This window comes from Carcharhinus amblyrhynchos, chromosome 6, assembly GCF_965287045.1.
Source record: "Carcharhinus amblyrhynchos chromosome 6, sCarAmb.v2.hapA, whole genome shotgun sequence".
In the NCBI taxonomy this organism is placed as follows: domain Eukaryota; kingdom Metazoa; phylum Chordata; class Chondrichthyes; order Carcharhiniformes; family Carcharhinidae; genus Carcharhinus; species Carcharhinus amblyrhynchos.
In genome coordinates this window covers 66,530,915-66,545,850 of record NC_137329.1, presented here as the reverse complement: position 1 = coordinate 66,545,850, position 14,936 = coordinate 66,530,915, and the positions used below count along the sequence as shown (strand labels likewise).

Genomic DNA, 14,936 nt, shown 5'->3' with positions numbered 1-14,936 from the left:
GCTGACAGTTCAGAGGGAGATTAGCATGCTGTTACCGTAGGTCTGATCAGGGTCCAATCTATTACCATGTTGTTGTGGAGTTAGCAGAATGGCACAATGGATTGACTAAGCTTCAGATGCAGGTCATGACAGATGCAGGTCATGACTTAGCCAATAGCTCACCCAAATTGGTGGGACAGCCATTACAGGTCAGTCACATAGAACCATAGAAACCCTACAGTGCAGAAGGAGGCCATTTGGCCCATCGAGTCTGCACCGACCACAATCTCACCTAGGCCCTACCCCCATAATCCCTACATATTTGCCCGCTAATCCCTCTAACCCATGCATCGCAGGATCCTAAAGGGCAATTTTTAACATGGCCAATCACCTAACCTGCACATCTTTGGACTGTGGGAGGAAACCGGAACACCTGGAGGAAACCCACACAGACACGAGGAGAATGTGCAAACTCCACACAGACAGTGACTCAAGCCAGGAATTGAACCCAGGTCCCTGGAGCTGTGAAGCAGCAATGCGAACCACTGTGCTACCGTGCTGCCCCATGCCATCACATACTAACCTTCAGCTTATTGCTAAAAAACAACAGACCTTTCAACAGGCCCGACATCCCTTCCAGCAGGCTCGACCCCAGGCCCCCTTCCAGCAGGTCCAATCTCAGCCCACCTTCCAGCAGGCCCGACCCCGCACACCCCTTCCAGCAGCTCTGACCCTGGCCCACCTTCCAATAAGCCCAAAACCCCTTCCAGCAGGCCCGAGCTGACCCACCTTCCAGCAGGCCTGGCCCTGACCCTGGCCACTCCCCACTCCCAACCAGCAGGCCCGACCCAGTCCCCTCCTCTTCCGGCAGGCCCGACCCCAACCCCCGCTTCCAGCAGACACAACCCTGACACCACTTCCAGCAGGCCCGTTCCTGGCTCACCTTCCAACAGGTCTGACCTCCCATCCAACCGGTATAACTCCGAACCCCCTTCCAGCAGGCCCGACACTGGACACCCTCCCAGCATGTCCGACCCCCCCCTCCAGCAGGCCCAACTCCTAACCTCCCATTCCACCAGGCTCGACCCTGGCACCCCCTTCCAGCAGGCCAGATCCCAGTCCTCCTTCCAGTAGGCCCAACCTCGGCTTCCCCTTCCAGCAGTCCTGACCCCAGCCACCCTTCCAACAGGCCTGACCTTGACCCACCTTCCAGCAGGCCCGACCCCGACTCCTCCTTTCAACAGACCAGATCCTCCTTCCAGCAGGTCAGACCCCAGCCCCCACTTTCCAGCAGGCTGACCCTGGCCTCCCCTTCCAGTTGGACCAACCCCTGCCCCCCTCTTTCCAGCAGGCCCAACCTTGGCCCCCACTTCCAGCAGGCCTGATCCCAGCCTCCCCCTTCCAGCAGGCCCGATGCCAGTCCTCCCTTCCATCAGGCCAAACGCACTTTACAACAGGCCCAGCGGAGTGACAGCATGTATTCTAGCTCTCCATATTATCTCATCCCTCGCAACCCAGCATTATTCCCCACAACAATCATCTACACACAAAGGGGCATCAGAGCCGCAACTTGTGCCTGCTTCATCTCATCGCCCACAGGACCCTGTAAATGTTGAGCTGCAGACTGTTGGGCCATCAGAATTCAGAGCCACAAACTCCATCCTAAATCCTGCTTGTAATATCCTGAGACACCTTCAGTTCCCCCATCAGCCCAGCCAAACATGCTGCCCACCACAGACCCTTTCTCTCACCTGTTGGAAGTGGAGAGGTCAATGTGTTTGTGAAATTCCAGCAGGATCTCCTTGAAGAATCGGAGACGCTTCTTTTCAAAATCTTGGCAGCTGTCAAATACCTGCTCCATGTCCTCCATGTATTTGGGATTGTATTTGTTCAGCTCAGCCAGGGCTTTCTCATATCGTTCATGACACTGAATGCAAACAGCCACATTATTGCTCAACACAACACCCAAACTGTCCTACCACTTTTGGCCCTTCACCTCTAACAACCTGCTGACCCCTCAATCTCTCCAACTTGCTCACCTCTAATGCCCCATTCCCCACTGACTGCTCACCCATACCCGCACAATGACCAGATCCACTAGTCAAATTTCGTCTCCTCCCAATCTGACACATCCCTGCCGTTTTCTCTTCCCCATCTTTGACTCACACTTTCCATCAGCCTCCCTCTCCCCCTGTGTCGCGCGCTCCATCTCTCTCTAACCTTCTGCACTTCCTGTGAGCTTCTCTGCACATGTTCCTGCAGTTTGTGGAGTTGATCGGGGGACATGGACTGGTCAGCCCTGCCATTGTTTTCCCGGGTGCGTACTGTCCGTTCCTCTTTGCACGCACTGTGGTAACTGTGTTTAGCCAGCTCCACCTGAAACACAGGGTGAACAGATAACAGGACGTGCAGAGCAACAACAGGCAGCTAGGCACAGAGAACTCAGTAACTTACAAGTGGCCAGATCCACTGTTCATCCACTCTCTTACCATCAACCAGAGAATTCAATAGCCCAGCCAGCGAAGGCGGACACCGAGACACTGGCCCAGCCAGTGAGGGGGGAGACCGAGATGCCGAGTGAGGGTGTTGATGAGGGTTTGGGATGGACTAACAGAGATGATCACTCCCTTGCAGCACACAGTATCTGCTATTGAATGAGAGATAATCTGAGATCCACATCACCCAATGACAACCTCACCTCCTTCAGCTTCTTCAGCCATGGTTTCTGAGCCTTATGAAACTCATCCTGGGCATCTCTGCTCTCCTTGAAGCCCCCAATCAGCTGTTTGTGGAAGGCCTCCTTCTGCCATTGCTTCACTCGTTCAGAGTCGACAGCAGATAAATGGTTCTGTACCTCAAGGTGAAGCTCACTCAGTTTGTCTGCAGCTGTCATGAAAGCATGCCAAGCTTTCTCCACGGTACCATACTGTGCGCCTAGGGGTGAAGAGCAGGAGAGCAAGATGGTGGGGGTGGGTGGGGTGAGGGAGAGGCGGAGGTTGGGAACAGAGGGAGAAGTGAAGCAGGGAGTTAGATGAAACATATAAACACAGAAATATTTGCACAAGCCCCAACCAAGTGACCCCCAAACCTTGCAGGGGATGGGGGGGGGGGGGGTGGTGGTGGTGGTGGTGGTGGTGGAAATGACACACAGTAACCCCTGCCTCTGCCTCAAGGGGATGCAGTGCCCCATTGGTGACAGCAAACTGCCAATACTACTTTCTGTGACTAAGAGTTGACAATATACCGACAGGAAGGATTCACTCATTGACTGGTGAAGTGGGCAGATTGCTCTAGCAGACTCTTACCTTTGTCAATCAAAGTTTTCCATTTCTGGGACCAGCTGGTCAGTTTCTGAGCGTACTGCTTCTCAATACGGGCCCGTTCCTGGAAGCAGCTCAGCAGCTCATTGCAGAGACGGTGACCATCATCAATCCGCTTTACCGTTCGTCTGTACTGTCCCGGCTACAAAGAGAGGAGAGGCACTATGAGCAGAAAGGAAACACACAAACTGAGACAGGAGGCACGTCACATGGTAACTAGGAGAAAGATGGCAGTGTTTGTGCTTAGGGGCCTGGTGAGGACATTGTGAGGGTCATGTTTGTCACTGACCTCCCAGAAGCTCTTGGCTGTTTCATCTTGCCTTGCCACTGACATGGCTTGTGTTCCTTTGCAGCACAGAATTTTGGCGGCTTTGTCCTGCTGAAGTAAGAAATACGTAATTAGTGGAGAAATGATGGGAGTTCACACAGTTTGTCCCACCTGAATGAGGGGCAGCTACAGCACGGTGCAAGTAGCATGCACCTGTCTTTCAATAGCCCTCCCACAGCCACAGTGCAGAGATAGAAATGGAGAGAAATGTGCAATTTCAGTTACTGAAGCTATAATTTCAGAAGCCGCTTGGAGCAAACCTTGCTTTAGTAAATTACAGATTACACATGAAAATAGAATACATTTTGCACAATGGTGGAGTGAGCTTTGGGTGAATGGGAGTCTGTTTGATCCTACTCTGTGTGGATGAACGGAGAGATCTTGGTGACCATTTACTGAAATCCATGGCATGTTAAAAGGTGATTGAGTAGTTATTTTGTAAAGCGAATAATCATGCCTGAACTTTATAAATCACTCGATTTGCCTCAGCTGAAATACTGTGGATAATTCTAGGCTTCAGAAGTAAACACCTTAGAAAGATGCAGATGATGTTAACCAGCATTTTGCTGCTGAAGATGAACTTCAGACATGAGATTTGAATCGTCAAGACTGTTCTCCTAGGAACAGAGATGATTAAGAGATAGTCTAATTGAGATTTTTTAAGGTATGTTTTGGTAGCTTGGATGGGGAAAAACTATTCCTTCTGGTTAGTGAATCAATAATTTGAGGTCAGAGATTTAGTTTAATCGAATAAGATCCAAAGGTTGATGAGAGATTTATTTCCTCGAGTTGTCGGATTCTAGAAAACTTGAAATGAAGTGCCGGTGAAACATGATTTTGTAATTTAAAAGGTACCCGACTTCTGGACAAGCATCGGGAATATGAGAAAAATATGACTGCACTTTCAAATGGCCAGTATGGGTTGAAAGGCCTCCTGTGTAGTAAATTTCTAAGAAGACCAATTGGTTACAATAGCAAAAAAGGACATGAAGGAAAGTGAACAACAGCAGAAAGATTGAAAGATGGAGACACAAAATCTGGAGCACTGGATGAACAGGGCAATACCAAATAAACCTGTTGGACTTTAACCTGGTGTTGTAAAACTTCTTACTGTGTTTACCCCAGTCCAACACCAGCACCTCCACATCATGAACAGGACACTGACAGGGCAGAATGGAGACAGTACAAAGAGAATAAGAAACACAAAATACTGTTGAGATGGAAATGTGAATTATAAAACAAGAATACTACAAATACATGGCAACTGTGGAGAGACAAACTGAGTTAACGAGGCGATTTTCCCCAAAAGTGCTGAATTGGCGAGTAAACTGGTCTAGATCACAACTGTTTTTTCAGTGCAACTTCACACCTGAATCTCCCCACGTTGTGCAACGCAGACGGTGCAATCATGAATATCATTAAATGCACAGGGGGTGGGGCCTACTCACGACAAAGAGCCTGTATGGAATGGCAGCCAATCCACAACCTGAGGGATGCATGACACTCAACTGAAAAAACGCCTTCAAAATCTCTCACAAGGATTTGTTGCCAATGTACCCTTGACTGGCCACACTCACTGCACTGCACCCCGTAATAAGCCAGAGCTGTATATAAGCTGCAGGAATGGCACACAGTCAGTTATGCCACAAAGATATCTGTGTGGAAGCCTGCTCCCAGATTTTCAGAGGCCGACCAGGAACACCTGCTGGATGCCGTGGAGGAGAGGTGTCATTGTCTCTCCGCTGGCCAGGGCCCTAACCCAAGGGGTATATCTGCCATGGCATTGTGGGAGGAGTGGAAGAAGTGGTGAATGCCAGGAGCCCGATACTGTGCTCTGACCAGCAGTGTCGGAAAAAACTGTACAACCTTCTTCAAGCAGCAAGGGTGAGGGAGCGTCCCACCTGGATCCCCACACATGGTTTACATGGATATGCTTAGACACCTGAAGGAATCCTTTCCCCGTCACACCTTAAACGGTAGCCATGTTCCCAAAACTGCCAGCACAATGCCCGAGGCACAGGCAGGCATTGGACACCATGCACTTCAATATGTTAATGCTTGCTATCCACCTTATGTTCCCACAGGAGAAAAACATTCAGGAGAAAAACACAGGAGGAAAAAAGTTTTGGAAAGAATTATAAGAGATAGGGTTTATAATCATCTAGAGGGAAATAAATTGATGAGGGATAGTCAATATGGTTTTGTGAAGGGTAGGTCGTGCCTCACAAACCTTATCGAGTTTTTTGAAAAGGTCACCAAAGAGGTGGATAAGGGTAAGGCAGTTGATGTGGTGTATATGGATTTTAGCAAAGCGTTTGATAAGGTTCTCCATGGTAGGCTACTGCAGAAAATGCAGATGTATGGGATTGAGGGTGATTTAGCAGTTTGGATCAGGAATTGGCTAGCTGATAGAAGACAGAGGGTGGTGGTTGATGGGAAATATGCAATCTGGAGTTCAGTGACTAGTGGTGTACCTCAGGGATCTGTTTTGGGGCCACTGCTGGGGGGAGTGGGGGGGGCGGGGGGGGGAATGAGCATGGGGTGGGGGAATTTATAGTCAGGGTGAGGATCCTCACCCCAAATGTAAACCCTCCATTCTGACTCCAAATATAATCCCCCCCATCCCCACCCTGAATATAAACACCCCCCCCCCGACACTGAATATAAATCCCCCAACCTCCCGCGCCCCTGCCCCCCCAGCCATTCCTCATACTGAATATAAACACCATCCCCTGTGATTGAATCTTCTGATGTGTACACACTGCAGTTTGATTGAACATAGAACACTACAGCACAAACAGGCCCTTCGGCCCACAAGTTGCGCCGATCATATCCCTACCTCCAGGCCATAGAACTATCTGTAACTCTCAATCCCATTAGATCCCATATACTCATCCAGAAGTCTTTTAAAAGACCCCAGTGAGTTCGCCTCCACCACCACCGATGGCAGGTGATTCCATTCACTCACCACCCTCTGAGTGAAAAACTTACCCCTAACGTCTCCTCTGTACTTGCTTCCCAGCACCTTAAACCTGTGTCCTCTCGTAGCGACCATTTCAGCCCTGGGAAATAGCCTCCGAGAATCCACCCTATCTATTTCTCTCAACATCTTATAAATAGAGGGACAGTGTTAACTTGACTTGGTCTTGTGGACAGCCCTCTGACAAAAGTGAACTCCTTTACTGACTGGATATGCAGCTACTCAGCAAGAAACAAGAGACAGATTGACCATCACTTCAGGGATTACAAGTGACCAGATAGCCCCTGACTGAAACCAAAAGAGAAAATGCTGGAAAATCTCAGCAGGTCTGGCAGCATCTGTAAGGAGGGAAAAAAGCTGACATTTCGAGTCCAGATGACCCTTTGTCAGAGCTAAAAGGCATAGCAAATGGGAGAAATTTATAAATCCTGTTGGAGAGAAGAGCAGTACTTCTTCAGGGTGTTTTTTTAGACCGTGACCAAATTGAAAAACAAAATCAAGAGGCCACAATATCTGATGTGGGTAGCTAAATCTCACAGGAGATGCCCGTGAGAGTGTCTGTTCGCCAAGACTCACCTTGTTATCCACACAAAACAAGTCGTACTGTCACTCTCCCCTCAGACACACAGAGGGACCCTCTCCAGTGATCCTCTCTTTTAATTCCCCATTTCCAGCTTTGCTTTTGTTGGCACTCTTCCAGATGAGAATTCTGCTCTCTGCACCCAGTGTCAAGTATCTGGGCACTTCCCCATCACATGTTTATTGCCTGGGGGACCACCTTGTTATTGTTGTACGTTAACAGGAAGAGATGGAGCTCCGTGCCTGGGGATTGATATCCACTGGGAATGAAACAAGATCCTCCCACAGCCAGACATAGTGCAGTTGCAAATAGATGTAAACATGCTGGGATTGAGCTTGAAGGATAAATGTTGCACTACTGTGTGTGTCTACAGGAGGGATACACATACTCGGCCATCAGCGAGTTTAAGCTCAGGAAAGCAGACAGAGAATCCAACATCAAAATCTCAGCATAACCACTGAGTTAGTGAGGTCACCTGATCAAAGATAAAGACAAATTACTGTGGATGCTGGAATCTGAAACAGGAATAGAAAATGCTGGAAAATTTCAGCAGGTCTGTCAGCATCTGTGGAGAGAGAATAGAACCAATGTTTTGATAATTAAGTCAACTCTGACAGAGTCATTCAGGCTCAAAACATGAACTCTGTTCTCTCTCTACCAATGCCGTCAGATCTGCTGAGATTTTCCAGCATTTTCTGTTTTGGTTTCACTGCCTAAAAATCTTTCCAAACTGCAATCAACATGTCCACTAATTAACTAGATTTCCTGGATTGGAAAAGGTCTGAGCAAATCACAGCCATGAATAATGACCAGACTGAAGCACACCTGATTCTGCTGTAGAGTGTTGGGCAGAAGGCTGAAGTTCAGGATCTCCAAGTTCGTACATAGGACAATACAGCACAGTACAGGCCCTTCAGCCCTCAATGTTGTGCCGAGCTATGTCCAATCCCAAGATCAAGCTATCCTACTCCCTATAATTCAGGAGTGCTCCATGTGCCTATCCAATAACTGCTTGAAAGTTCTTAAAGTGTCTGACTCCACTATCACAGCAGGCAGTGTATTCCACACCCCAACTACTCTCTGAGTGAAGAATCTACCTCAGACATCCCTCCTATATCTCCCACCATGAACCTTATAGTTATGTCCCCTAGTAACAGCTACATCCACCTGAGAAAATAGTCTCTGCGAGTTCACTCTATCAATCCCTCTTATCATCTTGTAAACCTCTATTGAGTCACCTCTCATCCTCCGCCGCCCCAAAGAGAAAAGCTTCAGCTCCCTCAACCTTTCCTCATAAGATCTACCCTCCAAACCAGGCAGCATCCTGGTAAATCTCCTCTGCACTCTCTCCAATGCTTCCACATCCTTCTTATAATGAGGTGACCAGAACTGAACACAATATTCCAAATGTGGTCTCACCAACGTCCGGTACAGTTGTAGCGTAACTCCGTGGCTCTTAAACTCAAACCCCCTGTTACTAAACACTAACACACTATAAGCCTTCTTCATGGCTCTATCCACTTGAGTGACAACCTTCAGAAATCTGTGGATATGAGCCCCAAGATCTCTTTGTTCCTCCACATTCCTCAGAACCCTGCCGTTGACCCTGTAATCCACATTCAAGTTTGTCCTACCAAAATGAATCACCTCACACTTATCAGGGTTAAACTCCATCTACCACTTTTCGGCCCAGCTCTGCATCCTATCAATGTTTCTTTGCAGCCTACAAGAGCCCTCCACCTCATCCACTACTCCACCAATCTTGGTGTCGTCAGCAAATTTACTAACCCACCCTTCAGCCCCTTCTTCCAAGTCATTGATAAAAATCACAAATAGCAGAGGACTCAGCACTGATCCCTGTGGTACACCGCTGGTAACTGGCCTCCAGTCTGAAAATTTTCTCTCCACCACCACCCTCTGTCTTCTATGAGACAGCCAGTTACTTTTCCAATTGGCCAAATTTCCTTCTATCCCACACATCCTTACCTTCTTCATGAGCCTACCATGGGGAACCTTATCAAATGTCTTACTAAAATACACATAGACATCTACTGCTCTACCTTCGTCCACACACTTAGTTACCTCCTTAAAGAATTTAATCAAATTTGTGAGGCAGGACTTACCCCTCATGAAACCGCGCTGACTATCCCAGATTAAACTGATTCTTTCCAAATGGTCATAAATCCTATTTCTGGACTACTACAGTTGCCACGTGCTGGTGAGAGTATGAATAGGAAGATTAGGCTGATGAATGTGTGGCTTGAGCGCTGGTGCAGCGAGCAGGGATTTAGGTTTTTGGATCACTGGGTCTCTTCTGGGGAAGGGCTGACCTGTTTAGAAGGGACAGGTTACACCTGAGCTGGAGGGAGACTAATATCCTGATGGAGAAATTTGCTAGAGCCACTCAGGAGGGTTTAAACCAGTTTGGCAGGGGGAGTGGAAGCCAAAGTAGTAGGGAGACCAAAGAGAAGGTTGAGGATAGCACAGAAGTTAAAGAGAGCACATTAAATAGTAAAGGCAGTGCCATTAATCCTAGTATTAGACAGATCAGGCAAAAGCAAGACAGAGCACAAGGGAAGTCTAGAGTAAACTGCACTTAGTTCAATGTGAGAGGGCTGACGAGCAAGGCAGATGAACTCAGGGCATGGATGGGTACATGGGATTGGGATATTATAGCTATTACTGAAACATGGCTAAGGAAAGGATAGGACTGGCAGCTTAATGTTCCAGGGTACGATAGGAAAGATAGAACAAGAGGCGAGAGGAGGGAGAGTTGCACTTTTGAGCAAGGGAACCTCATGGCAGTACTGAGAGGGGATATATCCAAGGGTTCGCCCACTGAGTCTATATGAGTTGAAATGAGAAACAAGAAGGGAAAAGTCACGTTGATAGAGTTGTACTATAGGCCCCCAAATTGTTAGTGGGAAATTGAGGAGCAAATATGTAATGAGATTACAGATAGCTCCAAGAAAAGTAAGGTGGTAAAAGTAGGGGATTTTAACTTTCCCAATATTGACTGGGACAGCCATAATATTAGAGGGTTGGATGGAGAGAAATTTGTTGAGTGTATTCAGGAGGAATTTCTCATTCAGTATGTGAATGGTCTGACTAGACAGGGGACAAAACGTGACCTCCTCTTGGGAAATAATGAAGGGCAGGTGACGGAAGTGTTAGTGAGGGATCACTTTGGGACCAGTGACCATAATTCTATTAGTTTTAAAATAGCTGTGGAGAATGATAGGTCTGGCCCAAAACTTAGAATTCCAAATTGGGGCAAGGCCAATTTTGATGGTATCAGGCAGGAACTTTCAAAAGTTAATTGGGGATGTGTGTGGGAAAGCAAAGGGATGTCTGATAAGTGGAACACTTTCAAAAGTGTTAACCAGGGTTCAGGGCAAGCACATTCCTCTTCGAATGAAGGGCAAGGCTAGTAGAAGTAGAGAACCCTGGATGACTCAGGATATTGAGGCCCTGATCAAGAAGAAGGAGGAGGCGCATGACACGTGTAGGCAGCTGGGATTAAGTGGATCCCTTGAAGAATATAGAGGGTATAGGATAGAGTTAAGAGAGAAATCAGAAGTGCAAAAAGGAGACACGAGATTGTTTTGGCAGATAAATCAGAGGAGAATCCAAAGAGCTTCTACAAATACATAAAGGGCAAAAGAGTAACTAGGGAGAGAGTAGGGCCTCTTAAGGATCAACAAGGTCATCTATGTGCAGATCCATAAGAGATGGGTGAGATCCTAAATGAATATTTCTCATCAGTATTCAATGTTGAGAAAAGCATGGATGTTAGGGAACTTGGGGAAATAAATAGTGATGTCTTGAGGAGTGTACATATTACAGAGGAGGAGGTGCTGGAAGATTTGAAGCACATCAAGGTAGATAAATCCCCGGAACCTGATGAAATATATCCCAGGACGTTGTGGAAGGCTAGGGAGGGAATTGTGGGTCTTGTAGCCGAGATATTTGAATCATTGACAGTCACAGGTGAGGTGCCTGAAGATTGGATGGTGGCAAATGTTGTGCCTTTGTTTAAAAAGGGCTGCAGGAAAAATCCTGGGAACTACAGGCCAGTGAGCCTCACATCTGCGGTGGGTAAGTTGTTGGAAGGTATTTTGAGGGACAGGATCTACAGGCATTCAATGATACATGGACTGATCAGGGACAATCAGCATGGCTTTGTGAGTGGAAAATCATGTCTCACAAATTTAATTGCGTTTTATGGAGGTGTAACCAAGAAGATAGACGAGGGTAGACGAGGGTGTTGTCTAAATGGACTTTAACAAGACCTTTGACAAGGTACCACACGGTAGGTTATTGCATAAAGTTAAATCGCAAGGGAACCAGGGTGAGGTAGCTAAATGGATACAAAATTGGCTTGATGATAGAAGAGGGTGATTGTAGAGGATTGTTTTTCAAACTGGAGGCCTCAGGGATTGGTTCTGGGCCCACTGTTATTTGTCATTTATATCAATGATTTTAATGAGCGTGCCTTTATAGGACGGGGTATAGAGTATAAAAATTGGTGTCTGATGTTACAGCTGTATAGAATGTTGGTTAGGCCACATTTGGAGTACTGCGTCCAGTTCTGGTCACCACACTACCAGAAGGATGTGGAGGCTTTGGAGGGAGCGCAGAGAAGATTTACCAGGATGTTGCCTGGTACGGTGGGTCTTAGCTAGGAGGAGAGATTGGGTAGACTGGGGTTGTTCTCCCTGGAAAGACAGAGAATGAGGGGAGACCTAATAGAGGTGTACAAAATTATGAGGGGTATGGATAGTGTGAACAGTGGGAAGCTTTTTCCCAGGTTGGAGGTGACAAACATGAGGGGTCACAGGTTCAAGGTGAGGAGGGCAGGGTTTAGCTCATATCAGAGGGACATATTTTGCACAGTGGGTGGTGGGGGCCTGGAATGCACTGCCAAGCAAGGTGGTGGAGGCACACACGCTGGAATCGTTTAAGGCTTATCTGGATAGTCACATGAGCAGACTGGGAATGGAGGGATACAGAAGAATGGTCTGGTTGGACCAATGAGCGGCGCAGGTTTGGAGGGCCGAAGGGCCTGTTTCCTGTGCTGTATTGTTCTTTGAGAGTTTAGTAGACATGGTCAGTAAGTTTGCAGATGACACCAAGATTGGTGGCATAGTGGACAGTGAAGAAGGTTATCTAGGATTGCAACGGGATCTTGATCAATTGGGCCAGTGAGCTGATGAATGACAGATTGAGTTTAATTTAGATAAATGCGAGCCGATGCATTTTGGTCAACTGAACCTGGCCAGGACTTACTCAGTTAATGCTAGGGTGTTGGGGAGCGTTATAGAACAAAGAGATCTAGGTGTACAGGTTGATAACTCCTTGAAAGTAGAGTCACAGGTGGACAGAATGGTGAAGGCGGCATTCGGCATGCTTGGTTTCATTGGTCAGAACATTGAATACAAGAGTTGGGAAGTACTGAAATTGAACAAGACATTGGTAAGGCCACGCTTGGAATACTGCTTACAGTTCTGGTCACCCTGTTATAGAAAGGATATTATTAAACTAGAAAGAGTGTAGAAAACACTATTAGGATGCTACCAGGAGTTGGTGGTTTGAGCTATAAGGAGAGGCTGGATACACTGGGATTTTTTTCTCTGGAGCGTAGGGGGCTTAGTGGTGACCTTATAGAGGTCCATAAAATAATAAGGGGCATAGATCAGCTAGATAGTCAATATCTTTTCCCAAAGGTAGGGGAGTCCAAACTAGACGACATAGGTTTAAGATGAAAGGGGAGAGGTACAAAAGGGTTCAGAGGGACAATTTTTTCACACAGAAAGTGGTGAGCGCCTGGAACAAGCTGCCAGAGTTAGTAGTAGAGGCAGGTGCAATTGTCTTTTAAAAATGTTTGGGCAGTTACATGGATAAGTTGGGTATAGAGGGGCTTTGGCCAAATGCACGCAATTGGAACTAGCTTAAGAGGTTAAACAAAAGGCAGCATGGACAAGTTGGGCCAAAGGGCCTGTTTCCATGCTGTAAGCCTCTAGTACACCATGAGTCTATAACAACCACCCAGAACAGCAGACCAGATATTCCAGCTGCAAAACCAAGGCAGCGTTCCACCGTGATGCAGTGCGAGGGGGATGAGGGCAGTATTCCAGTATGATGCAGTGCGAGGTGAGGGCAGTATTCCAGTATGATGCAGTGCGAGGTGAGGGCAGTGTTCCAATGTGATGCAGTGCGAAGTGAGGGCAGTGTTCCAGTGAGAAGCAGTGCGAGAGGAGGGCAGCATTTCAGTATGATGCAGTTCGACAGAGGTGAGTGCAGCATTCCAGTGTGATGCAGTGTGAGGGGGCGAGGGCAGCATTCCAGTGAGACATAGTGCGATGGGGGGGGTGAGGGCAGCATTCTAGTTTAATACAGTGCAAGGGAGGAGTGTTCCACTGTGACGCAGAGTGAGGAGATGAGTGTTCGAGTGTGATGAAGTTCGAGGTGGAGACAGCAATCCAGTGTGATGCAGTGAGCAGGGGACAGTGCTCCAGTGAGACACAGTGCGAGAGGGAGGCAGTGTTCTAGTGTGACACAGTGTGAGGCAAGAGCAGCGCTCCTGTTTGATACAGTGCAAAGGGGAAGCAGTCCGCTGTGACGCAAAGTGAGGAGGGGAGCATTCCACTGTGACACTTGCTTATGGAATGCTAGCTTTTATAGGAAGGAGTATAGAGTATAAGAGCTGGCGTCTAATGCTACAGTTGTACAGTACGTTGGTTAGACCGCATTTGGAGTACTGCGTCCAGTTCTGGTCACCTTACTACTGGAAGGACGTGGAGACCCTGGAGAGAGTGCAGAGGAGGTTTACCAGGACGCTGCCTGGTATGGAAGGACTGGGATATGAGGAAAGATTGGGTAAACTGGGGCTCTTTTCCTTAGAAAGACAGAGATTGAGGGGGGATCTGATAGAGGTGTATAAAATAATGAAGGGTATAGATAAACAGTGGCAGGCTTTTTCCTAGATTGGAGACAAATATCACGAGGGACCACGAGCTTAGGGTGAGGGGGGAGAAGTATAATTTGGGTGCTAGAGGGAGGTTTTTCACACAGAGGATCGCGGGGGTACGGAATGCACTACCAAGTAAGGTGGTGGAGGCAGGCACGCTGGACTTGTTTAAGGTTTACTTAGATAGGCACATGAGCGAAACAGGGATGGAGGGTTATAAGAACATAAGAACATAAGAAATAGGAGCAGGAGTAGGCCATCTGGCCCTTGGAGCCTGCCCCGCCATTCAATAAGATCATGGCTGATCTGTCGTGGCTCAGTTCCACTTTCCCGCCCTCTCCCCATAACCCTTAATCCCCTCTCTTATCAAAAACCCATCAACCCGCTTCTTAAAAATATTTAGCGAGGCAGCCTCCACCACTTCAACGGGCAGAGAATTCCAGAGATTCACCACCCTTTGAGTGAAGAAGTTCCTCCTCAACTCCGTTCTGAACCGCCCCCCCTTTATCTTGAGGCTACTATCTAGTCCTACTGTCTTTTTTGAGCGGGAAGAGTCTTTCCACCTCTATCCTATCCATCCCATTCATCATATACGTCTCAATGAGATCTCCCCTCATTCTTCTAAACTCTAACGAGTACAAGCCTAGTTTATTCAGCCTCTCCTCATAGCTCAACCCCCTCAACTCCGGTATCAGCCTAGTAAACCTCCTCTGCACTCCCTCCAGGGCCAAAATATCCTTGCGCAGGTGCGGCGCCCAAAACTGCACACAGGTTTTAAA

General features: G+C 47.6%; 1 protein-coding gene across 15 annotated transcripts in view; it reads right to left on the bottom strand.

Annotated features, from left to right (window-relative positions):
- pacsin3 (protein kinase C and casein kinase substrate in neurons 3) overlaps positions 1–14,936 on the bottom strand; it is a 62,102-nt gene that overhangs the window by 14,219 nt on the left and 32,947 nt on the right. For 7 of the 15 annotated variants that reach the window (XM_080191655.1, XM_080191642.1, XM_080191658.1 and 4 more), the window contains exons 2-6: positions 3,589–3,675; positions 3,285–3,441; positions 2,678–2,913; positions 2,200–2,355; positions 1,731–1,906 (exon numbers count right to left, since the gene is read on the bottom strand). In XM_080191655.1, the coding sequence (XP_080047781.1) occupies positions 1,731–1,906; positions 2,200–2,355; positions 2,678–2,913; positions 3,285–3,441; positions 3,589–3,633 (770 nt within the window). In that variant the 5' untranslated portion in view covers positions 3,634–3,675. Of the gene's footprint in view, positions 1–1,730; positions 1,907–2,199; positions 2,356–2,677; positions 2,914–3,284; positions 3,442–3,588; positions 3,679–7,183; positions 7,282–14,936 lie in introns of those variants that run through there. The other 8 variants (XM_080191648.1, XM_080191643.1, XM_080191654.1 and 5 more) reach the window with 3 other exon arrangements.